Source organism: Pleurodeles waltl, chromosome 7, assembly GCF_031143425.1.
Source record: "Pleurodeles waltl isolate 20211129_DDA chromosome 7, aPleWal1.hap1.20221129, whole genome shotgun sequence".
In the NCBI taxonomy this organism is placed as follows: Eukaryota; Metazoa; Chordata; class Amphibia; order Caudata; family Salamandridae; genus Pleurodeles; species Pleurodeles waltl.
Genome location: NC_090446.1, coordinates 711,876,051 through 711,901,964, shown reverse-complemented (window position 1 = coordinate 711,901,964; position 25,914 = coordinate 711,876,051). Strand labels below are relative to the sequence as shown.

At 42.6% G+C, this 25,914-nt stretch overlaps 1 protein-coding gene across 2 annotated transcripts in view; it reads right to left on the bottom strand.

Annotated features, from left to right (window-relative positions):
- Positions 1–458: 458 nt before the first annotated feature.
- LOC138304579 (organic cation/carnitine transporter 2-like) overlaps positions 459–25,914 on the bottom strand; it is a 405,840-nt gene continuing 380,384 nt past the window's right edge. The window contains exon 10 of one of the 2 annotated variants that reach the window (XM_069244749.1): positions 459–7,999. In XM_069244749.1, coding sequence (XP_069100850.1) covers positions 7,912–7,999 — 88 coding nt within the window. In that variant the 3' untranslated portion in view covers positions 459–7,911. The remainder of the gene's footprint in view (positions 8,000–25,914) is intronic. The other variant, XM_069244750.1, reaches the window with a different exon arrangement.

Below are 25,914 nucleotides of genomic sequence, written 5' to 3'. Positions count from 1 at the left end.
CAATGAATTCATTAATATCTTGATCCCAAAAAGGAAAACAAAATACTAGTTATGTGTGGATTGGTAATTAATTGTATTTAAGTTTGTAATGACGGAATATGTTTTTAAAAGGGCAGACAAAGGTATCTCATTATTCTAGGTGTGTGCAAATCCAATAGACTGTGTTTATACCAAGGCCCAATTATTAATTGAGCTACGTCGTCTTTTCAGCATTCATGACATCAGTCAACAAAATGTCTTTCACGGCTGCCGTCTGCCGATAAAAAAAGATTGCAGGCCTTCCAGAATTTACAGTCCTACGCAACGTGGTGCTAATATTAAGTAATATTCCACTTACCATTTCATGGTTTTCAGTAAAAAGACTGTGGTCATTAGCCAAAAAGAAATCGAGAGTAATTGGAGTTCATTATATCCCACATTGATTTTTACTGATTATGACAAAGATGGACAAAGCCTGCTTCAAAGATTTTGTATCTTTTTTTATTTTGTATCTATGACATTGTTTTTGCATCGATTTTTACATAAATACGAATACAAACACTACAAATATTGCTGTTTGAGTTGAGGTAATTCACACAAAACGGGCTTTGCTACATTTAACATGTTCTTGAAGGGATGGGGATAACATATGACACAGTCAAGATGTTTTTAAAAGGTGATAATGCAGCACAGGTTAAATATACAGATCTGAAAGTTGTAAAATCTTCATGATATCTAAAATGTATAAAACTGTAAAAAGATGTCTTCAAATTTGTAAAAGATTCTTAAATTAAAAAATGCAACTGGAAAATTTAATTAGCAGATGGTGTGTGACAGCTTGATCCTGAGATTAGTTAGGGGTAAAACGACTAAGTGGCAAAACCTTCATGTTACTGTTGATGCTTCACAAAGCGTTTCCGGCTTTTTGTATCAATAACTGAGAACATCCCAAAATGAAATTTCAAACAAACCATTGGAAGAAACACTTTCTAACCCATAAAGGAGGACTGTTGTCAATCAAATGTATTCTGGCTAGGCTTTTCCAATAGCAGGGGCCGATTTGTGACAAAACAAACTATAATGACATATATAGCCGAGTAATGCACCCGTCTGTAAGTGCCGAGAAGAGGATTTGATTTTGTATTTATTTATGACGTTCCCGCCTCCGCACTGTGGGTGAGAAACCGATGGTCACTTTGTCTCAGTTTGGCAATCCTAAAGTACACAAGAGGCCACTTCACAAACGCCTGTTCGACCTTTGCATTAGTTTTTTACGAAGGGAGAAGATGCTTTAGCCCGTCTGCAACTCTGGTAATCAAAAACATGTTCATCTTTTCTTTTGGGTTTATTTTTAGCAATACAGACATTTCCGGTCACTCTTACAGTCACTGCTCTCCACAATTATGATGTAATGAATGAAACCAGCTCCTCTCCGGACCTTTCAAAACGTGCCAATGTAATATAGTTAACGTTTTATTTTTGGAAGAGATGGCAGTCGCGCAGCCGGACTTACTTGGCGCACAATTCTACATTATCATATTGTTGATTTCGTGTGCTGTCAGATAACTATCTTTTTGGCTCTTGGTAATCGGTTGATGTTTGCTGCCTTATAGGGCATCCTGTGTTGCACTGTGAAGACCTTGGTGCAGTCCCCACTTCAGGGCCACAAAGTGATGGTCTACCGGACACAAAACTTGCCTGCCTTGCAGCTGTAAAATGGTTGTTGACCAGCTGATCCTCGATAGCTTGTCCTATTGCAGTCTTTACCAATCTATTAGGCCGCAGAAATTGAACATCTTCCGGGTCTCATGCTTTTTATGTCAGTTTGCCGGCGAGTCATGGTGGGCCTGCATGGTATTCTCTTGGGCGGATGCTGGCTGTTTACATATACTGCTGGTCGCATTCATGATTTACGAGTGAGTGAGGAGGGTCTTCAAAGTGTGCTTTAATAAACCACTTTTAGGGTGAACCTCCGTGCCTTTTGGGTAGTTTAGGAATGTGGGCATCACAAGTGCACATATTTGTGAGGGTCCTCTATTGAACTCCACTGCAAACGAGGAACTATGCATGTTTTTTCAAACAAAGCGGCCATCTTGACGTATACGTCTCAAAACGTTTCTAATTCGCATTTAATTAGTTAGCAGTTTTGCATTCATTTGTTGAACTGAGCAATAACTGTCACCCGTTTTTGCTATATGTTTCATGAGTATCTTTATCATTCACTCAGTTATTCTTACTGTTTAGCTTGAAGCTTGGGCATCCATACAAAGATACTGATTATCATGTGCATGTGTTAGTGTGCTGCCCAGTAGTTGCCCTCCGAGGTAAGGCATACCTTAATGTATCGGAGATGGCGGAACTACCTCAGAAAGATTTCAGTGCAGTTATTAATTACATTCCTATACACAGGCCCATTAACGTGCAGACCTACTAAGCTCAATGATAAATTAGAATCCGGATATGATGAATAAGACAAACTACCCTATTGCTAGCAGTGCCGGAAGCCTTAATTGAAATCTTCATTTAAAATCTGCAAGCTTGATCAGAAGGTGAATACAGTTTTGGTTGGACACCTTAGGTGTATTCCGACTGCAGACACTTTGCATCAAGTAAGAGCTTTAATGAAGAGAAACAGAGGCACCAAAACACAAGAGAGACTAGTTTTAAGGCCAAGTCTCAGTTCAAAGTGCAGAAGATGGCTGAGAGTGTGGATGCTTCCTCAGAGATAGAAATGGAATTTGTTGGGCTTCCAATAAGGGACGCAATTCTCTAATCCTTTAAGGCTACAAGCTTATTGGTGGAAAACAGATGAATACTTCATTCCCAATAAAGGATGTAAACAAAATAAGGGCAAGGGAGTGAATGGGACAGTGTAGAACACTAAGAATTCAGTATAGGGTCAAAATTGGGATGTTGCATGGATCAAGGAGGATGACTGTTTGTCCTTCAGGGGGTGTGGCATGAGTAGGTTTGGAAGAAAAACTGCTGAAAAGCAGAAGTGGAATGCTTCTCTTTGTAGTCCACATTTTAGTACATGTGAAGCAGGTTTTATTGGCATTTCTGCAAAAATCCACTGCTGGACTAAATAAAATAAAAGGGAGAATTTAATGCTGGAAAAAAACAAACTGCTTATGCTTGATCCTTCTCACACCGCAGTGTATTGAAGAATACTCGAGGAAGGGTCTGATTGCTCTGAACTATTTTGTTTAATAAGCAGTTAGTGTTAATGTTCTTAAAACAGTAACCAATTTTTTATTGATTGAAGGGCAGCAGTCAGATTGGCTGCAACAGCAGGCTGTCCCAATTCTCATTTTCGCCACAATTAGTCTCAGTGTTTATACCTTTGTGATTAGTACTTGGGTAGCAAATGAAAATGTATGTGATGGTCCACAAATCCCTCACCCCATAGCTGCCTAGGAAACTGACGGTTGTTCAACACAGCGTAGGCAGGGCTGCTGGACCCCTGCAAAACAAAGTTGGCTTGAACAGCCTGGAAGATTCCACCCACTATCTGTCTAAGATTTTCCTGATGTGGATCTCAAAAATGCCAGATTAGCCAAGTGATGCAGAGACACATATTAGTCTGCCTAGTGCAAACTGAAATGAATCTGCTTGAAGAACCAAAGGTCCCTAGTGAGGGACATCATAAGTGCTTGAAGACCAAAAATATTTAAAAGATATCATGAATAAAATGGCGTGCCATACTTGTTCTCAAAGACCTGAAGCTGATTTGCACCACAGGACCTGATGAATGTATTTTTAAATAAGGTTAACGTGAAAATGTGATTGTTTAGAGCAGAGAAGACATTTCTGCACAGTGGTGATTAACTCTCTTTTTTAAGCAAACTAAATGTGTACAGAAAAACTTTCATAGTCCTTGAATGGGCTGAACTAGAAAAAACAAACAAATATGGTCTATTTCCTCCTGCCGGGCTTTGAACGACACTGATGATAAATGACACGTCTTCATGGAGCATAATGCTGAGTAAATGGCCCAGCCTGTTATCGGTTTAATTAAGAGGTAATGTATTTAGCTTGAGCTGCACTTGAACACTATTTGAGCTGCACTTATAGAAAGGTTTATACACTTTATTATTCCATTGTTCTATTCTCTCAAGACTAGGCATGGCTAATAGACTTTGGTAGTTGTAGTTAATCTTAGTTTAGAATTATTACATTAGACTCAATACCACTATGATGAGTCTAGTGTCTAGCTATTATGCTTACTGTGTACCAGAGGTTGGAACACCACATTCGGGAGAGTGCTTGATGCCCTCTTACTATGTTCCATGAAGGATCTCAGTCTAGTGTTGAGAATCTTGGGAGAGGCGTGCTACAAGTTGGTAGTCATGGAACAGGTTTTAGGAGGGTGAAATACCTTCATATGTTTGTGGTATGTACCAATGGTGGGTAGGCCTTCAGAATGTTTGGGAATGTGCACTTACGGGACATGAGGTTTTCAGTGACCATTATGGCAGTTGCTGCAATTGTTGCTAGGATTGTCAGGGGACTGAGCACCAAACGAGTGAATTCCCAACAGAAGTAGTGCTACAATTAAAGAGCATGAGTAAACCAACCATTTTATGTAATGTACGTGTCTTGACAGTAGAGAGGCTACGTCACTGTCAGAAACAGTTATGACTATCAGATCACTCAGTGGTATGACTGACAGGAAAAAGAAAGGAGGTACGCAAGTGAGACATCTCGCTAGCTAACTTTATTGGGGAGTAATGGCACAAGTAAGGATACTGTACATTCATTCTTTTCTAAATCCATAAAGATCGAGGAGAACCCTCTTCTTCTCTAAGAACAAAGGGTGTGGCTCCCTCAGAATGCCATCCTGGAAGGTCCACTTTCTCCTGCATCTGAAATGGTCAACTTGGATTTGGGAAACTACCTGCAGGAGGTAGGTGAATAACCAAAAACGTTCTTGTTTGTAAGTGCTCGTATAATGCTGTAATTTGTTCCTCCCTGGAAGGCCCACATTCCCACCAACTATTTCGCCATACTGGCCTGCTTTTCTCATTTACAACTTTGACTTTCAAACGTGAAATTGAATCAGTACTGAGAATTATCACAGGGAACTTATTCAGGCTAAGTTCGTTCTGCACACCTAAACTTCAACCAGCGTGCAAAGAAACCTTTGAACAGGATGTGGAACGTAAAGGTTTCGTCAAACATGCTCTTTCAAATCTACCAAGAGAAACCCAAGACCTTATAATTTATGTGCAATGAAAACTTTGGTGGTGCTGGCTCCTTTCATAGAGAGGAGGCGAGGTCGTGGAAAAGGCAACACTTTTTTGTTTGTACTACATGGTGCTTTTCTGGTGCCTATAGAGACCAACAAGTTAACCTTATTTTTACAAGTGTTCTGAGGTCCCAATCCCCAGCCATGTATCTCATTAGGTATCTTAAGCAGTCACATTAAGCCCCTTATGAAGGAAATTTCGATTTCATTTACCAAGTGTAGACGTCAAAGAACAGTACCGCCTTGAGATTTTTATCAGGGTAATCAATACATTAATACATTACATAGTGTGAGATAAGCTCAATAAAGTAGGATTGTGCTCAACTACACCCCACTGCACATGAAACCAGACCATCCACCAAATAATTGGTGCTTGTTGCTCCCTGGTTGCGTCTGGTTTGGCACCGAGAATTTATGACTGAAGCAAACCCGCTTGTTGTTAAAGATACAGCAGGGCCAGACAATAATGGAACGTCTTTATATGCAGTGTCAGTTGTTTGGTTGTGACATTTTTTGATGAGAACAGGTTTATTCTGAATGGTATGGTGACTCTGTCGTATGTGTGCAGTGTGCAATACATTCTTAAATTGCTGTACAATAAGTGAGATTTCAGGTTTGGAGAATGCTTTACTCCAATCTGTGACCAAATTGCAGCTTGAGTCAACTGACTCTCTAATCTCTGTGGCTTCGACTCTTGGTGATCCTAAGGAGGTAGTGTTCTTCGAGAACTGGCAGGAGCTGGGCTTATATCATAATAGTCACAATCACAATGCTTGATGGTGTGATGAGGAACTAAAGAGAAAGATCAGTCCGAGTCAATACTGCAAGCCAAATATCCCTTACTTTGGACAAAGACTGAGGGCCTGATTACGACCTTGGCGGATGGGATGCTCCGTCACAAACGTGACGGATATCCTGTTCGCTGTATTACAAATTCCATTATATCCTATTGAACTTCTAAAATGGCAGGCAGGATATCCGTCACATTTGTGACGGAGTATCCCATCTGCCAAGGTCGTAATGAGACCCAGAGTCTTTTACTACACCATCGAAGTAGCAGTCACTCGAGGGAGAGAATACAACAGATGTAACAAGGACTACCTCAATATATCATTTTAGAACAGATATTGCCCTACTTGCCATCACTTGTATTGACCCCTTTTTCGACCCTAATGCAGTACAAACCTTTAAGCCACACTAAAGGGATGTGAGGAGGAAACACTGGGGCATGCTTTCTCTTGAGTGAAGATGGAAAAGCACACACCTTTGCAAGGAAGTAAAGTGTCCTTTGGCCTTGCGATAATGGTGATTACATAAATCCTGTACACTTATTAAAAACAAGTGACATTATAATCTTTAACCAAAGATGTATAAAAGATTTACATTGATTAACACAACTTATCTGGATCGCGAAAATGTATATTATTTAAGAATACAAAAAAATCACAGTTGCAGGATTTCACAATTTTAAATTGTTGGTTCAGGTCTTTACTTGTTCTGGAATACATCAGACTTTTGCTTTCGGCCAAGGTAAATCTTCTCTTCCTTAAGATGTTGTAACTGTTGAACACCTGTAATGCAAAAAACTGCACTCTAAATTCATTAGAGAACCTAACCTAGAGTTTGAGAACAGTGCAAGTTTTTTCTAATTTTCCAAACAGTTGGCAATGTAATATTATGGTGAACAAGGATGGCGAGCTCTTAAAAGCAGAGTTTATCCCTCATTTGTAATTGATAGAAAGACAACTGGGGAGAGTTTTTGACAGTAATAGAGGACTGAAAATGTTGAATGCAAGAAGCTGTCATTTGTAATTAACAACTGTCATTAAAAATTACTACTCTACATGAAGTAACAATCTCTTTGAAATCAAAAATGGCAACACTTCTCATTCATTTTAATAATTTCGGTGAACTAGGTTTTGCAAATACATATGCTTCTAATGCTACACTGTATGCATAAAACAAGGTATTTGAAATAGGACTGTCAATTTCCCAAACCAAGATTCTCGAGTTTTAGTATTTCTATAAGTACAACACATAATACAACAGCAGTAAGGACTACTCGGTTGCTGCTGAAGGTCACTGTAAATGATCCTGTAATAATCACCACATGTGATTTTAATATTTTAAAATAGCTTTTGAACACATTACATTATTTTCTTGAACCGTAATCTACTTTTTGTGGAATGCTGGGTTTTAGAAAGGGAATGACATTCTCCTCAAATTTCCCTTAGCACAAGCTGGTTGAAATTTAAAATAAGCAATCATACCCTTATGAGCTAAGCATTTCACTCAAAGCAGTGGTGGATTCCGAAAGTGGAAAACCAATTACATTTGGGAGAAGAAGACAAAAAGAAGACTTTTAAATGTACACAATACTGTATAGTTTGTCTTTTCAGTAACTGGGAAAGCAGTTCCTTTCCACAGAGTAATACAATGAAGCTTACATCATTGTCACGGAGAAAACCCAAATTATTAGAATTCTGAGAAGCAGTTGCAGCATCCATGTCTCTCTTCAAATGTATATTTTCTCGCTGATTTTGTCTTTTAGAATTCCAAACCAAGAACAGCAAGGTTTCAATAAATATCAAATAACATCTGGGCTAATGATCAGTCAATAGCCCATCGAGTTAAATAAAGTCACTGGCCAACTTATTTAGTTCTTCAAGAGGTAGACTGAACAATCATAGTGCAGTACTTGAAAGAATTTTGGAGGGTTCACTGTTCTCTCTTGACAGCCTGGTGTTGTGGAAACCTGGTTTGTATTTGAATCTGAAAAAACACACAGACTCTTCAGTCATGCACAGAAAAACTTGCATATCAAAATTCCAATATCTTCAAAATAACAATATCGGCAAACACAAATGCATATACATTTTAGTCTTTTTACAGCACGTATTAAGCTGTTAAATGCATTTTTTCAACTGTTTTCTTTGTTAGAACATTTGCTCCTATTTAATATGTTTACAGTTCTGTTGAAATGTCTACATCAGATCGCACTATGTTGCCATTTTTATATCTATTTAAATTATTTGCTTCCTTCACACAACATGCATTTACCTTTTACTGTTATAGCATTTTGATCTATTATTACATCAGTATGGTGTTTTTCCATTTTTTACACTCTGTAGTAAATTGTATTTGCTCAAATTCAATACAGCTTAAATATTTGTATTTACAAAATAGCATTTTATCATGAAAGGATGAAGGACGTACTTTCCTGTAACAATGTTTTTTCCAGTGTCAGTCTCGTGAACATACTCACATACTGTGAATAGTCACCCAGAACTAGGAGGGAGATATCGGTATACTTACTAATTACTCTGCGGATGTGAAGATGCATAGCTGTGGAAGAGAGTGTGCAGTCACACCTGCCAAAATGAAGAAATGCTCCAGGACACTTCAGAACACTTCTCAGGTAAAGAAGGTTTTAACTAAATAAGGGACCCACGACAGCGAGAGCCACAACCATCCTAGTCGTGAGCCAGTCACCACCTGACGGCCGAATGAACACTCAAACACGGAGTGTTTAGCTACGCTGCATGGATCGAGGACAGAGTAAACACGGAGTGTTTAGCTACGCTGCATGGATCGAGGACAGAGTATTAAAAGGAAACCGGACACGCGATAGTAACACAGAAAATGGTAACTGACAAAAGACATTTCAATGCAAAGCATATTACATCACCTCCTTTCGATAACAAAAACAAATAAGATAAAACATAGTTAATTCAACAGGTTATCACGAAATCTTGAAGGCGTTTTAATAGTACGTTTGAACCTTGTGCGTTGTTCTTTGTCCCCAGTTTCACTTGTATTAACACCCAACTCGGCCTGTTCAGTTGGAATGGTTTCGGCTTGTGTTGATGTATATGGCGTAGTGTCCACAGAAATCTGTGCCGATGTTGTTGACAGGGGGTCTGACGTTGTCAAGAAAGCATTAGGTTCATCATGCACATAACTTTTACCAATGGAAAAATCTGAGGAATCTGAACTATTTGGAAATACAGAAATACCTAAATCAGGCTCTGAGTAAACTTTACTAAATATCTCAGCTTGTTGCTTAGATACTAGAAAAACGCTGCTCCTATTCCACCATCCCTTCCCTTCTAATAAAAGAGAATTTTAATCAACTTTAATAACTTTAACAGGTAAGGAAAACTTGGACTCCCCCTTCATGATTTTATGTGTTTTTTTATTAATACAAAGTCTTGAGCATCTACTTTGATATCTTAGACTTTGTTCCTGAAGTCATAGTGTTCCTTCTGTGCCAATTGTTTTTTTTCCACTGTACATCTTAATTTATTCAAGTCTATCAAACCTTCCCCTTCTTTCTTATATTTTCTGTTCTGTGGAAGCCACGTGGGAGTCAAGTTAGTAATGGCTTCCCTTCCTCTAAGAAGTAAGAAAGGGGTTAAATCTGTGGTAGAATGAGGTGTAGTATGGTACGCCCAAATCATTTCTTGGAGAAAATGAGCAACATCAATGTTCATGGCAATAGCGGTCTGAATACCCTCTTTCAAAATGCAATTGGCCCTCTCTACCAAGCCGTTCGATGAGGGGCTATATAGTGCTACTTGCGAGTGTTTAACACCAAACCTTTTGAAAAAGGACTCCATCTTATGAGACGAAAAATGCACCCCATTGTCAGAAATTATAGTAGTCAGTGGACCCTCTAAATGGAAAAGTCTCTCCAGAAATTTTGTAACAGACTAATATATCCATTTTGAGTAATAGTCAACAAGTACAATAAGAAACTTCATTTCTCTCGGTAAAATGTGGAAAGGCCAGAAAAATCAATGGCTAAGCTGTCCCATGCTTTCGTGGGGAAAGGGACAGGATGCAAGGGTTTGGTGTAACTCTTCCAGTGTTTGTCGGATACAACACAATGTTCACAACTGTCAATAAAGTGTGTAACTTGTTCATGTGAGCCAGGCCACCAATATGATGCTTTACATTTTTTTTACTGTAGCTGAAATTCCTAAATGACCTAGATGGGCAATTTTAATAATCTTATGGTGGAGATCATTTGGAGGAATAAATAGGTTTCCTCTCATGCAAACTTCATTATTATATGACAATTCCCCCAATACTTGTTTGAATGTTCTCATGACTTTATCAAGAGTTTTCTCTGAAGGCCAACCATCATCACAAGCTGAGACAGCTTCCACTAAGCCAACCACACATTCATCCTCCTGACCATCCGTTTCATCTCCAGAAATGTGCAGTGGCATGCAAGATAAACAGTCAGCACGAACATTCATACCTCCTTGAATATAGTTGACATTTAAGTTGTATTCTAGTAATTTAGATAGAATACGCACTAAACGAGCAGAAGCCTTCCCTAAGCCACTGCCACTAAGAAGATAGACCAAAGGTTTATGATCAGTGAACACGTCACATTTCCTGGCCCATATGTACGTTTTAAACTTTTCCACTGACCAGGCACAAACAAGAGCCTCCCTTTCTATGGTGCTGTAATTTTCTCTGCTTCTGAAAGAGACCGAGAAGCGAACGCAACTGTATTCTCTTTTCCATTAACTATCTGCGCAAAAACGGCTCCTTTTACCTTTTTAAACTGGCGTCTACTGCTATAAATGACTCACCCGAAGGTATGAAAGATTTTAGTGAGGGTGCAGATAACACTAATTCTTTTACTTTTTGCACAGTGGTATTCATCATGTTGTCCCAGATGAACTTCTGACCTTTCTTGAGTAATGACCTCAAAGGTTGAACAATTAGAGCATACCCAGGCACAAAACACGCATAGTATTCACACAGACCCATGAAGAAACGCAAAGCATCCTTATCAGAAGGAGCAGGAGCATTTTTAATGGCTTCTAAATTACAGAGTTTGGGCTTTATTCCTTCTGCTGAAATGGTATGACCAAGGTACTCTACTTGTTCAGCTAGAATTTTTCACTTATCAGCTTTAATAGTCATGCCATATGATTGAAGTATGTCGAAAACTTTGCTCAAATGAGCAATATGCTCCTCTGTGGAAACAGTGTGAACCAAAATGAAGAAATGCTCCAGGACACTTCAGAACACTTCTCAGGTAAAGAAGGCTTATTACTAGATAAGGGACCCACGACAGCGACAGCCACAACCACCCTAGTCGAGAGTCAATCACCAATTGACGGCCGACTGAACACTCGAACACAGAGTGTTTAGCTACGCTGCATGGATCGAGAACAGAGTATTAAAAGGAAACAGGACACACAATAGTAACACAGAAAATGGTAACTGACAAAAAACATTTCAATGCAAAGCATATTACAATAGCACATATTACTTATTGTAAGGAGTCCATAGCCTCCTTTCTTTCCGATTTATGAGATGTTCAAAGCTGCAGCCCAGATACTGAACATCTTTGAGCAAAGATAGTTATGCAGTGCACCACAAGGCGGATATGCATCCTAAAAGCTCTCTTCAACAAACTCCTAACATGTTAATATTTCTCTAACATAGGGGTACATGCAAATACAAAGATGGTTGGTGGACTCCTCTACAGAATGCTGGATTAAGTGCTATAAGAATAAATCCATAGAAAAATAACTTCAAGTAACTAGTATATAATTGTCCATTTCCTCTAGACTCCTGGTAAATATATAGAATAGTTTTCATATAAGAAGGGAGTGATTTTGCAGTTAATTTAACTTGCTATTTCAAGAACAGCCTTGTCAAATTAGGCATTGAGTTGACATCTGTTGTACAGTGTTTAAAGAATATATGAGGGTTTTTCACAGATGACATGAGAGGGAACATGGTTTTGACAGGTAATGGAGGAACGTGTTGTTTCTCCAGTCGCGATGCTTCGATCTCCAAACCACGATGCAGGTGGAGCGTCGATTTTAGCTGTGAATCTGGCGGCACATCCTTTATCAGCCACGTTGCAGATGGTGCATCGAAAATTTCCCCACACGGTGTTCTGTGCATGGATTTTCAGCTCTTGTCTGCCAACATCATCTTTCAAATGCCCAGGGACTGGATGGCACACCACTTGGCAGGGAAGGAGTCTCAGCAGAGAGTCCAGATGTTAGCAGAGGAAGTCTTTGATGGCCCTGAGACATCAAAACAGGAAAGAAGCTCACTCAAGCCTTTGGAGATTCTTCACAAGCAGGAATATACCACGAAGTCCAGTCTGTGTCCCCTTTCGTAGGCAGAAGCAGCAACTGCAGGATAGCCCAACAAAGCACAGTCTCAGGCAGAGGCAGCACTTCTCCGCAGCTCTTCAGCTCTTCTCCTTGGCAGAGGTTCCTCTTGGTTCCAGAAGTGATCTTGAAGAAATCTAAAGTCTGGGGTTTTGGGTCCACTACTTATACCCCTTTCTGCCTTTGAAGTAGGTCTCTGTTGTTCACAAGATCCTGCCTTGCCCAGGCCGGACCCCAGCCACACACCAGGGGGTTGAAGACTGCATTGTGAGACGGCAGGCACAGCCCATTCAGGTGTAAGTTACCACTCCTCCCTCAACTCTAGCACAGATGGCTCATCAGGATATGCAGGCTACATCCCAGCTCCCCTTGTCTCACTGTCTGGAGGGGATTCACAAACAGCACATCTGTCAAACTGACCCAGATAGGCAATCCACAAACAGGCAGAGTCACAGAATGGTTTAAGTAAGAAAATGCCTACTTTCTAAAAGTGGCATTTTCAGACTAAATTTAAAAACCAACTTCACTAAAATATGTATTTTTAAATTATGAGTTCAGAGACCCCTAACTTCGAATTTCTATCTGCTCTCAAAGGGGATCTGCACTTTAATAATATTTAAAGGTAGTCCCATGTTAACCTATGAAAGACATGTGCCTTGCAACAGTGAAGACTGAATTTAGCAGTATTTCACTGATAGGACATGTAACACACATCAGTACATGTCCACCTTTAACATACAAAGCACCCTGCCCATGGGCTGAACTATGGCCTATCTTAGGGGTGCCGTACATGTATGAAAAGGGAAGGTTTAGGCCTGGCAAGTGGCTATACTTGCCAAGTTGAAATTGCAGTGCAAGACTGCACAGAAACACTGCAGTGGCAGTTCTAAGACATGTTTACAGAGCTACTTATGTGGGTGGCATAACCAGTGCTGCAGGCCCACTAGTAGTATTTGATTTACAGGCCCTTGTCACCTGTAGTGCACTTTACTAGGTACTTACAAGTAAATCAAATATGCCTATCACAGATAAACCAATCAACAATACAATGTACAACTTTAGCACTGGTTAGCAGTGGTAAAGTGCCCAGAGTCGTAAAGCCAACAAAAACAGATCAGAAAAAGTAGGAGGAAAAAGGCAAAACGTTTACGGATAACTCTGCAAAAAGGGCTATTTCCAACACACAGTCAGACGAAAGGGTGTAGCAGAAGGATACAAAGCATACACTACTCCAAACACCATAGAAGACACCAGCCAACTCGGAGGGACACTCACCTAAATAGTCACATTCGGAGGGGTGGGTTTTGGTTTGGGAGGGTGGAATCTTCTTGGGAGGGTGGACCTCTTCTTGGCAGACAGAGGTGGATAGGGGAGGCCTTGGAGGTGTCAAGTGTCTGCTATCAGGACATCAGCATGGCAATCACATTCTCACATCTCATACCAACATATTTGTCCCTGTGGAAATGTAGTATGTGCACACCGGTAACCAACATGCACATTGTCAACTTTGATGGGACATCACACATGACATAGGTACAATCCTCACTTACCAAGGGAAAGTACTTTGCAACAGGTGTTAAGTTGTTAGCTATGTATGTTGTGTGACATTTCTAATAGACACCACTGCATCACCTAATGCTGTGACACATCAGAAACCAATAAACATTGGAGATGACATGCCCCTACCTCACTTCAATTCACACAGACATACCCCTTTAAACATAGCAGAGGACAGAGCACAAAAATCAACCTACCTTCCTACCGTGGTATTAGGGAGGAGCGAACTGTTGGTGGAAGCTAACACCCATCAGGGTAGTAAAGGCAGATCCCTGGAACCCAAAAAACACTGTAATGTGTGCTCCATACTGTGCTATAGGACTGAGGAGCCCTCATATGTTGATTATCATGTCTCAAAACAAAATGAATGTGCATACATGTTGCCAATACATGACTCGTCTACATCAATGTGATCACAGAAGATTTGTGACACATTACACTTACGACATTGTCAGAGCTAACATCCTATCCCTCACTCAATCACCTGTTAAAGGGGCAAACATATCTTTGGTATGTACTTACCCCTTTGTGGCTGCTGTACTGCCCTCAAACACTCATCCAACTTAGGAATGGCCACCGCCAAAATGTGGGACATTGGGGTCGTCCTGGTTCGACGGGCACCCCATCCTCGTTGGGAAGACAGCCCCAGCGGGGCCTCTGCGATCTTCCGGGCCCAGCATCTCAGGTCCTCCGACCTCTTCCGACAATGTGCCCTCCACCGACTTAGGATCCCCAGGGTCCGCACCTGCTTGGCAATGGCACCCCAAATGCCTTTCTTCTAATGGGCGTTGAACTGCATGGATGCAAATGACAAGAATGTATATCATGTCCACAAGTACAGGCCGAATCAATTACAAGTCAGTACAACAAGCAAATGAAAAACTGTCTTTACCTTTCCTGTCCACCTATGGCACATAGCAGACATTGGATAGGGGCACATTACTGCTAATACTCCCCACAAGGGTACCCATCACAACCACCAGCTCAGCCCCTGCACTAACCTGATACAAGAGCAGTGTGTATTGTGTGACATGAGCTATTCACATGACATTGACCAGGGACATGATACACCATATCACACAAACTGGCAGGTGACAGCCACACCAAAGAGCAAACATGCATCTATAGACTCTGATAGTCTCAAGCTGCATATGGTCCCCACAGGACACAGCCAGGCTACATAAAGGCCCATATTACCAGGACACCATACAAGGGAGTCACATATTGTGCAAGCAAACATGCAAGCCCATACATTTGTGCACCTATGCACATTCACATGCACCCAAATGCTACTTCAGGAAGTGGGGGTCTTTGTGTCCTTTCAAACACTTTGCACTATACTTCCAAAACATAGGTGCATATAAAAAATATGTCTAGAAAAGATACACCTAGCCTTGCATTTGACATGTCCTACATCATGTCCAAAACAATGGGTCAAATGTAATGGAACATCAGTTCACAACACATTGTTTGCAGAAGTTCAATGGCCAAAAAACTAGGAGCATGCACAGTATGCATCAGAGCTGGATTAAGGAGCCAAAAAGGCAGTGTGATCACAGGACCCATCAAGGAAGTGTAACACAAATGGTCAGAGTTATTATAAGCACATATGTCACAGCTCTCCACCATGCCCCCAATGTCATTACAATGTTAAACACTGGGGATAATCTGAAGTCGAGGAAACTCAGTAGTAAGGCATAAGTTTTAAACAATGATAGTCTGTATATGGATATAGGGTGTGGCTACATGGCTCACACTTGCAGTGCTGAAGCTGTACAATAGCAGTCCAGATGGCAATATTTACGGAAAGTGGCAATTGAAAGGCAATAGTCTTTGCAGGCAGAGCACACAAATCAACACAAACTACCATGTCCCAAAAGGTCAGTTGCATCAGAATACTTCATGTATCCCATAGCCAATTGGCAAGAGCTGTCATTGTGCAGAGCTTAGGACCATAGAGTGTCATTTCGCGGCTTCAGTACAACACTCCCACAATTCTATATGTGTCCACAGATGTATGTGCAGATACACTGAGGGCACAAGTATTGTGAGAAACCGGCAACCAACATGCATCAACACCTCCTGCTGTCATGTTAGCACATATGTCCACAAATCAAACACATCTGATTATAGGATTTACCTGGTGATGGCTGGCATTACACCTCAGCTACCCATATGCAACAGTCACAAGGTGGGCCAGGGAACACTCATTGCACACTCTGCACAAGTCTCAGGATTCTACACCTGTCAGTTCACATAGAGACATGCCCAGGAACTCAATCATTTAAGCACACTGAAAGTACCTACAGGGCTTTAAGGACAAACTCTGACATATTGCCCATAAGCCTAAGCTAAATAAATCAAAGCTTAGTTGAGCTACAGAAACATATGTGAACATGGTACTCTTACCTGCTCCTCTGGTGCACCATAGAGCTGTCCATACCAGGGTGGGACGTCCTCTACAAGCTTCTCCAGCTCTTCTGGCGAGACGGGAGGGGCCCTATCACCTGTGGGACATGGCATGATTGCTTTAAGAGGCAGTATACAGCAGCCCAGGTTGTGGAGGTCTTGCTGGCAGCAGTGTCAGAAGTCAAGTGAGAGATTTATAAGGAGATGACGGTCACGTCCACCACATAGACGACCATCATCATGGGCGGACACAGCCATTGGGTGAAGACCACCACAGGCAGCAATTTGTTCAAATGGCAATGTCCGCCACACGGTACCATCCGCCTACCACCAAGATGACTTCCGCCAGCGTTTGAGGTCGTTTCCTATTGTCTAGTGGAGTAGGTCAGGAAGGTGCCATTTTAAGGCCTTTCAATGGTTGGAAAAGTTAAATTTAAGATGCGCCACAATGTCGAAAACATTTCTATGCCATAATCATTAGTGCTGGCTTTGTTTAAAGACGTATGTTTGTCCTGATTAAAGGATCATGTTGTTCTGCTAATGTCAATCAATCATTGGTGGTACAGTCACCACCCTCTCAGCCAGGGGCAATCTTGTTTTTGGGCATTTATTCACACACTGTCTGATGTTAGTAACATTTAGTCTTGCTAACTTATTAGTTTATATGTGCATATATTAATTAAGGCAAGGGGATGACATGTAACTACTGTGTCACTTTTGCCATTGGTATGTGACGTATATCACGTTTTCACTGTATCAAATGGCATGTCACAATTTTTATGGGACACATGTAGTGTCACTTACAAGGGACACAATCATTAATTGACAAACCTACTTATTTTTCTCTCACATAGTTACCCTGGAACTGAAAAGGTCAGACTATCCCCCTGTGTACCAAGCACTGGCAGACTTGCAGACCACAGAGAGTAGACATGTCATACAAAATTACCCCCCTGGACACGTAGATAATCATGGATCTCGGTCATTAGTTGGAGCCAGATCTTACGCCTACCATTCGTCATCCAGACAGCATACCACCCACTGTACAAGTCATGTCAGTGCTGCACTTCCTGGCCACAAGCTCCTTCCAAAATACAGTGGCACTAACTGCAAGGATGTCCCAGCCTAAGTTCAGTCTGGTCTTGAAGGCTGTACTTTTTGCATTGTTGAAACATGTAGACAGCTACATCCGATTTCCACCACATAAGGATTTGGCCCATGTGAAGGCAGAGTTCTACGGTTTGGGCCACATCCCATATGTACTGGGGGCCATTGATGGTACCAATATAGCCTTGATTCCCCCACATAGGAATGAACAGGCCTATCGGAACAGGAAGAACTTTCACTCCATAAATATTCAAGCAGTCGGTTTGGTAGACCCCTACATTTCTCAAGTATGTGCACAGTACCCAGGTTCTGTCCATGATGCCTTCATCATGCGAAACAGCGCTATCCCACAGCTGATGACACAACAGTACCCAGAGAGGGCCTGGCTGGTTGGTACGTTACATATGTCATGTGTGTTTGTATGATATCTCTACTGTCAAATGTGATGATGCCCTGGACTCATGTTTGCAAACGTCACGATTCCTTACAGGGGACTCTGCCTACCCAAACCGTAACTGGTTGTTGACACCAGTGAGGAACCCAACCACGCCAGGGGAAGTCCGCTTCAACGAGGTCCATGGAAGGACACAGCATGTTATGGAGTAGGTTTTTCAGCTTCTGAAGACAAGATTCCGCAGCATTGATAAGTCTGGTAGAGCCCTCCCTTACTCACTTGCTAAAGTTTGTCAGATCACTGTGGCCTGCCGCATGCTCCACAACCTTGCCCTGATGCAACAGATCCCATACATCCCAGATGAGGGGGAGCTAGCAGTTCAACCGGGTGAGAATGCAGAAATGCCAAGTGAGGATGACAGTGCTGAGGATGAAGGTGGAAACATGCGGGCAGATCTCATCAATCAGTACTTCATCTGAGTGTAAGTATGTGATGGTCTGTATTTTCACTGACTCCATGTGGAAGTGTGGGGGTCAGGATTGACTGAGAAGGCTTTCTGTGTGACCATCAGACAGGTCATATGCATTATACACCTCAGGTTTTCAGGCAAGTACAGACTTGGAGTTGTGACGCACGTGAGGATATCCTTTGTTTGGGGCAGTTAACATGCACAATCTGAGAAACTACAGTATTTGCTACAGATTTTTCTAGGTATTGTAAGCCTTTACATGCCTACACTTCTTGTATACCACTTTCTCCATCCAGATCTCTTCACAATGCCAACCTCATATGGACATTTCTGAGTTGTGTCAATAGCAGGTGGCTTTAGCAGGCATGACGTGAAGTGGGCATGAAATGATAGAGGTACTGTTGTACATATTTTTGGGATGTGTGAGTCCCATGCCCAGGCTGTAAAGACAGAGGGATAGCAGAGATCTGTCCTACACAATAGACCTGTTTGACATTGTATGTGGGTCCAATGGTGTCATGTTGTCAATCATGTCTTTGACACACGTCATCATGTGCAATCCATTCACTCAAACTTCACTTTTTATTGATAATGATCCTGTTTGACATGTATGTAGCTGTCATTGTGTTTCCTCATCGCAGGCCACTGTCCATGTGTGTCAACACTGACATAGGTAATTAGCAGGCCTACAAATGGCTGACCATGTTAAGTGGAACGATCTCCGTCTAGGGACTGTTGTACTGTCCTTTGTTTGTATTTTGGGGTATTCTGAGTTGGTAGGCATGGTAGAGGTATGTGATAAGGGTTAAGCTGATGACAAAGTCCACCAATCTGTGAGCCTATTTGGAGGGACTCAAGTCTGAAATGTCCCTTACTTCAGTGGTCTGTGGGATGTTACTTACTGAATCCTAGGTAGGAGCAAGACATGTTTAGAGTTACTTGATTATGACATTCCTAACATTTGGTCAGCCTATGTGCCGCACAGTGTAATAAATAGGGATTGGTGATCGTCCACTTGTGTCATTGTGTTGGTGTGGATCCCCAGCATGACACTACCTTTTACATGTCCTTCCTCACATTTCCTTATTATGAGTCAATAATGAGCATGAAATATATTTCAGATGAAAAAACTCAAAAAGATGAAAAATGATTGTCACTCTTAGATAGTGTATTAGTTGTGTTTATTTACATGTGTATAGGTGATTAGGATGAATGTGAGCAAAGAAATAATATTCAAACAGTGAAGGGATCCGTCACGTGGATGCTATCATCAGAGGAGCAGCAATGATATTTTAAGTCCAGTGCATGCACCTGAGGCACAAAAAATGGAATCTATCAGTTAGAGGTTACTGCCTGGCAGTGGCTGCTGTTTTGTCATCTGCACCTCCTGGTTGTTTGGGTGGACGCCCACGCTTGCAGGGGGTTCTTCAGCTACAGAAGCAGGGGTGTCTGAGGCATGTCCTTTCCCTGGAGGAGCCTCCACTCCACTGGCTGCCACAGATGTTGAAGGGGCTTGTGTTACTTGGCCAATGGAAGGGGTCTTGTATTGTGGACGCTCGCTGCTCAGGGTTGTGTTGATGTCTCTCAGCACTCCTGCTATTGCAGCCAGCTGGGCATTTTGGGCCTCCCACTGTTGCATGACTTCCAGGTGGTTGTCCCCCTGCAGCTGCTTGATCCCCACCCCCACATCATGGCAAGTACCTGGCCCATCACACCTTTGGATTGTTGGTAGGCTCCCAAGACTTGGGAGATGGTGTCCTGGCCAGGAGTGTCCCTAGCAGCCTCATGCCGCTGATGCACATCATCCCTCCCACGCACCCTACCCCCACGTGCCTGCGCCCTTGGCACAGTTTGTCCACTGCCACTGGACAACATTGTCATGGATTTCGAGTTGTGACTCCGGTACCTGGGCAGGGGAGCACATGTTGGTTGTTACAGTGCTTTGGACCGAGGTTTGGGGTGACTGGTTGCCTGGGATGTAGATGCAACAGGGCTGGGAGGAGTGAATGTGGGCAGGGTGAGGCTGACAGTTGCTGTCTGACCAGGTTGCCCTGATGGGCCAGAGCCATCCTCAACGTCCACAAATCCAAGAACGCTCTCCTCAATGATGGTTTAATCCAGTGGGTAAGCGGCTGTCTCCGGAGTGCTTTCCATGGTCCCAGTGGCAGCTGGACCTGTTGGAGATGTGAAACAGACAGTTACAGGTTGTTATGTGACATGTAGCACCACATTTGACAGGTAGATATTTTTTGGCCCATGTACAGATTGGCTTTTCTAGGTCCCCTTATATGACAGTGACACCTGCTTTCAATTATGAAGACCTGACATTTGCTTTTTTTTAAATCGCCTTGCTACAGGATGCCATAGTATCTTGGCCCTTGGATATCTGTTAATTGACTCATATCTTGGCAGCAGTGTAGCATAATATGCTTCATGGTACCTCTCAGTTAGCAATACTCCATTGTTGAGTTAACAGACAGATGCACAATGTCATATGGACACTGACCTGGCTATCAGATTTGGAGTAACCATTCTAACTGGATATATGAGACCGGTTACACCGAGTACAGCACACTGCATATATGTGAGCTCCCCCCAGGTGAGTAGAGGCCAATATGTGATGGGAGGTAAGAGGGACAGAGTAGCAGAGGCCATAGTTGTAGCTGTGTATGTGGGGTATGTCAGTGGCAGCTGTCCTGGGCATTCCTGTCAATAGCTGTCCTATGGCAATGATCTACACTATTGTTATTCCCCTAGGTGAGTATAGTTCTATGGGTGATGGGAGACAGAGGGGATAGTTTAGAAGTGGACGCAGTTGTAACTGTGTTAGTGTTATCATACTAGCACATATCCATAACATTGCTGTCATTCCCACAGATTGTACAATTGTGGAGCATTCAGGCGAGTATTTTCCACTGGTCACATTTCATGCAAGGCTATTTTCAATATGGTACACTGTTCTTGTTTTGTTAATGGTAGAGAAGTGCCTGCTGGGAGTTGTAGTGCTGTCTGTCCCTGTACTACCTATGCCTTACACATATACTGTGCCCCCAGGTGTGTGAAGTTCACATGTGAGATGCCAGACAGGGGCATTTGGACAGTTGGACAAAGGGGTGGTAAGTGAGTTGTCTGTTAAGGTGGCAAAAGGTGATCAGTGAGCATGCATGACAGTAGCGTTTGGTGGCTTTATTCTTGTAGTGACTTAACCAACTCCTCTTCCCCAGGTAATCCTGTCAAGCTCTCTGGATGCAGAATGGCCAAGACCTTCTCCTCCCATGATGTGAACTGTGGGCATGGAGGTGGGGGACCACTGCCAGCCTTGAGGACCACCAGCTGGTGCCTGACTGACATGGAACCCACCTTCCCCCTGAGGTCGTTCAACCTCTTCCTGATATCTTCCCTTATGCACGGGTACCTGCCTACAGAATTCACCCTGTTGACTATTCTTTGCCACATTTCCATTTTCCTAGAAATTGTGGTCTGCTGGACTTGGGATCCAAGCAAGTGTGACTCTACTCTGATAATTTCAACTACCATGACTCTTAACTCTTCATCTGTGAAACGGGGATGTTTCTGTGGTGACATGGTGGTGGTGGACAACACTGTAAAAGGATGATGGGATGTAGATTTGTGGTGAGGGGGTGGGGGTGACGGTTAGTAAATGATGTGTAGAGGTGCGATTTTGAGTGGTGGGTGTGTTGTACGGGTGTGGGATAGTTGCTATATGAAAGCTGGAGGGGGGCTAAACTGTAGTACTGTCTCTAAATTTGGGCTCTGGCTTTTATGTGTGGCATTGTCGATGCAAATGATTGTGGTGTGTTAAGGTGTGTGTTTTATAGAGCAGTTTGTAGGTGTGTTGTGGGTGTGGATGTGTGTCAGCTGTGTGGGTTTTGAATCTATCCAATGTGGTGTAGAGAAGTAGAAGCACCAGGCGTCTGAGGCAGTCTCTTTTATCCACATCCCATTTCCCCTGTGCTGGTATATGTTGCAGATTTTCATAGTCTGTGGCGTGCAGTGGTAGCGAGGATTGTGGGCATATCTTCTTCTACTGCGAAATGTGAATATCGGATACTCTGACACCCCATCACAAGTGAGGTGAATCCACCCCTCCCCAAACAGAACAAAGAACAGAAGAATGCTAGTATTAATTGCCACATACACATATCCTGGAGTCTATATAGGCAATACTTATCCTTCCTTCTGTTATTTTTCTATCTCGCCAATGGAGGATGCGGAGAAGGTGGCTCCTACTGGGCTTGAGCTGCTTGGTAGTTGGTGATATCTGCCATCCCTTCAGCAAGGCAGGAGTGTTGGCCAGGTTCTGCATGTCTCCTTGGCTGCAGAGCTTGGAGGGAGACAATGCTTTGGATGTTATTCAGGACGGAGTAACTTAGGCATCTTGGAAGCAAAGTTACTTCTGGGTTTCTGATGGCGCATGCGTGGGAGGTCGGGCACTCATGCATACATGAGCTGGTCTCGATGTCTCTAGGTTTCAAGGAAAAGACGAAATAATGTTATTGCCGGCAAAGAGGTAAGTCCACATAGCGGTCTTTTGTTTGTGGGAGTTCTGGCACACCTACATGTTTATGCAGTTTGGTGTCCTGCTCTCTGGTTTCTAGTACTGGGCTTTCCAGATGAGGGCACTATGGGGGAAACATTTAAGGAAGCACAGGTATATAGTCTTGTCTTCTTCCTCATTGGATTCTTCTACTTCTCCCCGCCTTCGAAAAGGCGCTTGGAAGGTAAGGAGAGATAAAACGCCTGATTAAAGGGAAATTAATCTAGCTATTCCCCGGATAAGGGTCCAGTGTGAGATAAACAACAGGCGCTTTCGCAGGTTCTTCAGATTCAGGGGAGGAAAGTGCAGTAGCAGAGAAACATAAGGGAAAGTATATCTTAAAAGACCTTTTGCCGAAGTTGATTAATCATGTCAAAAGTAATATGGGGTTCCTGGTGGAGGAGATGCTAGAGACTTTCTCTAGTTCTTTGCTCAGGCAATTCCAGAGTTCTGCTCCATTGGTCTTCCTGGTACATCCTTACATTACGGAAGTCCTTAAGAGGGAATGAAAGGACCCTGATAAGATCATATTGTCAAGTCTTATGGCTAAGTTGCATCCTCTTGAAGCCATGCAACACACTTTGCCAGATACTATTTCTCTTGATTCTTTTGTAGCAAATCTTGTAGAGAGAACTACAGTGGGAGGGGACTCTAATATTAAGGACTCCACTGATAAAAAAAAGATTGACTCAGCTCTGAAAAAGATCTATTCTGGTTATCACTTGGCCCCTCGTGCTGGCATCTATGGAACATATGTTGCTCGGTCGTTGATCTTGAAGATTAAGCAACTGTTTGCTCTCTGGATGATTCTTCAGATTGTTCTATGTTATTGGAACATATTGAAAAGCAGCTTGAAGATATGTCAGATATCGCTTTTGATGTGGTGAGAGCTACAGCTCTGTCTGAGGGTGCATGCATAGCAGCTTGGCTAAATCTATTACTTAAGGACTGGCACAAAGATTCAGCACAGAAGGCTTCAGATCTCAATTGCTTTTTAAGGGTTCTCAGTTGTTTGGGGCTCAATATGGAAGAGAGGCTTCAGAAACTTTTTAAGGAGAAGAAGCATTCGTTGTCTTTGAAACAAGACTCTTCTGAGAATCAACAGACTAAATCTCCTCTTCATCAGCCCTCATGTAAGCAACTGCAACAATTGCAGAGGAAGTTCCAGTCCAGGAGTAGGAGCGACAAGTAGTCAAAGTCCCCTATGATACCAAGGTCCTGACTATACAACAGCTGGTCAGACATTTGGGGATGAAGGAAGCTTCCTGCACTTCCTGATTAAATGGTAGGCATCTACTTCAGACGTGTGGGTGCTTCGTATTGTCAGAGAAGGATACAGCATAGCGTTTGTGCCAGAGGACCCGGGAGTGAGCTTAAACCCATGGCTTTCCAAGGAGTTGAAGAGGAGAGCCCGATGTAAGGATCAAGGGGATCCTCCAGAAGAAAACAATTTCAGAAGTACATCATGCAGACAAGGGCAAGGTATTCTATTCGATAGTCTTTCCGGTGGAGAAACCGTCAGAGGGCTTTCAAATGGTCCTGGATTTGAAGGCTCTAACCAAGTTTGTTAAAATCCTGCCCTTCAAAATGGAGACGCTACTGAGAGTAGTTCAGCTGGTGGTCAAAGGGCATTTCATGTGCACATTGGATCTCCAGGATACATATTATCATGTCCAGATCCATCCAGAGAATCAGAGGTACCAGAGATTTTGCATCAGAGAGAGGCACTTTGCTCTTCAGCAGGATCCTCCACACATTCTGTCGAAAGATGTCAGCTCCTTTGGTTGGGGAGGAGCACTCTAGGCTCCTTGTCTCTTCAAGCTAAGGTAAGCAAGCATTCTGCAGGTAAGCAAGCATTCGTATTCGGAGCGGATAGCTGTTTAAAGGACAGTGACTGGGTTCCAGCAGGACCTTGTGGGGTACAATCTGGTGGTCAGAAGGGACAATTTAGTTACTGTGGCCTGTCTGAACAATCAGGAGGCAGGTACCAGGTGCAGATCATTGAAAGCAATGGCAACTCTCCTATTTAGATAGGTGGAGGTTCACTTGCTGTCACAAGTGGCGGTCCATATTAGAGGGGTGGACAATGGTGTGGCAGATTCCATCAGACGGGTCTTTTCTCATCTCCCAGGAAATGTCTTTGACTAAGCCACGTTCCATCAGCATTGCGGGAGGTTTGGTGTTTCTTTCTTGGACCGGTTTGCTTCCTGGCAGAATGCTCAGATTCCTAGGTTTCTTGCAAGGAATCCACAACAGGGAGCCTGGGGGGGATGCAATGACTCTTCTTTGGCCAGATAATTTTCTGTATGCCTTCCTGCCCATTCCTTTGGTTCTCAGGTTGTTGCAGGAGGACAGAGAGATAGTAGTCGTGGCCCCGTTTTGGCATGAACGCTCATGGATTCCCATGCTCAAATCCCTAGTGATCCCGGGTCAATGAATAATCCCATCCCTTCCCTCTCAGGTATTCCCCAATTCTGTCCTTCCAGAAACTTCATCTCTAGGTGTGTAAATTGAAAGGAGAAGGTTCCAACACAAGGGCCTTGCCCCGCATGTAGCTGTAGCTATTCAACTGTCATGAAAGCCTTCCACCTTAAAATCTTATGAATGGTGGGCAGCTATTCGGGCTTTCCGGGCTCCTTGGTAAGACTTGATAGATGAAAAGGATCTGCTGGCATGATTATTGCGTATTTTTTTCCTTTCCAGGCCTTTGGTGAAGCCTTTATTTTCTTTATAGGGTTTGCCCTAGATGTTGAGACCTTGGTCTCTTAGCCTTTTGAGCCTTTAGAGGCAGCCAATAAAGAGGCTTTGACCTTTAAGGTAGTTTTCCTAGTAGGAATCACCACAGCATGGTGCATTGGGGAGTTGGCAAAATAGAACTAAAACTGCATATGAATAAGATCTGGTCAAATACGTAGACTGAATAAGAATCAGATGACTTAACTAGGTTAGTGTAATCTCTTGTAAAGTAATTTTTTGCTTTAAAAGGGAGCAGGGCAGTGAACTTTAATGAGCATCTGGTTAGGTTTCCCACCAAAATAA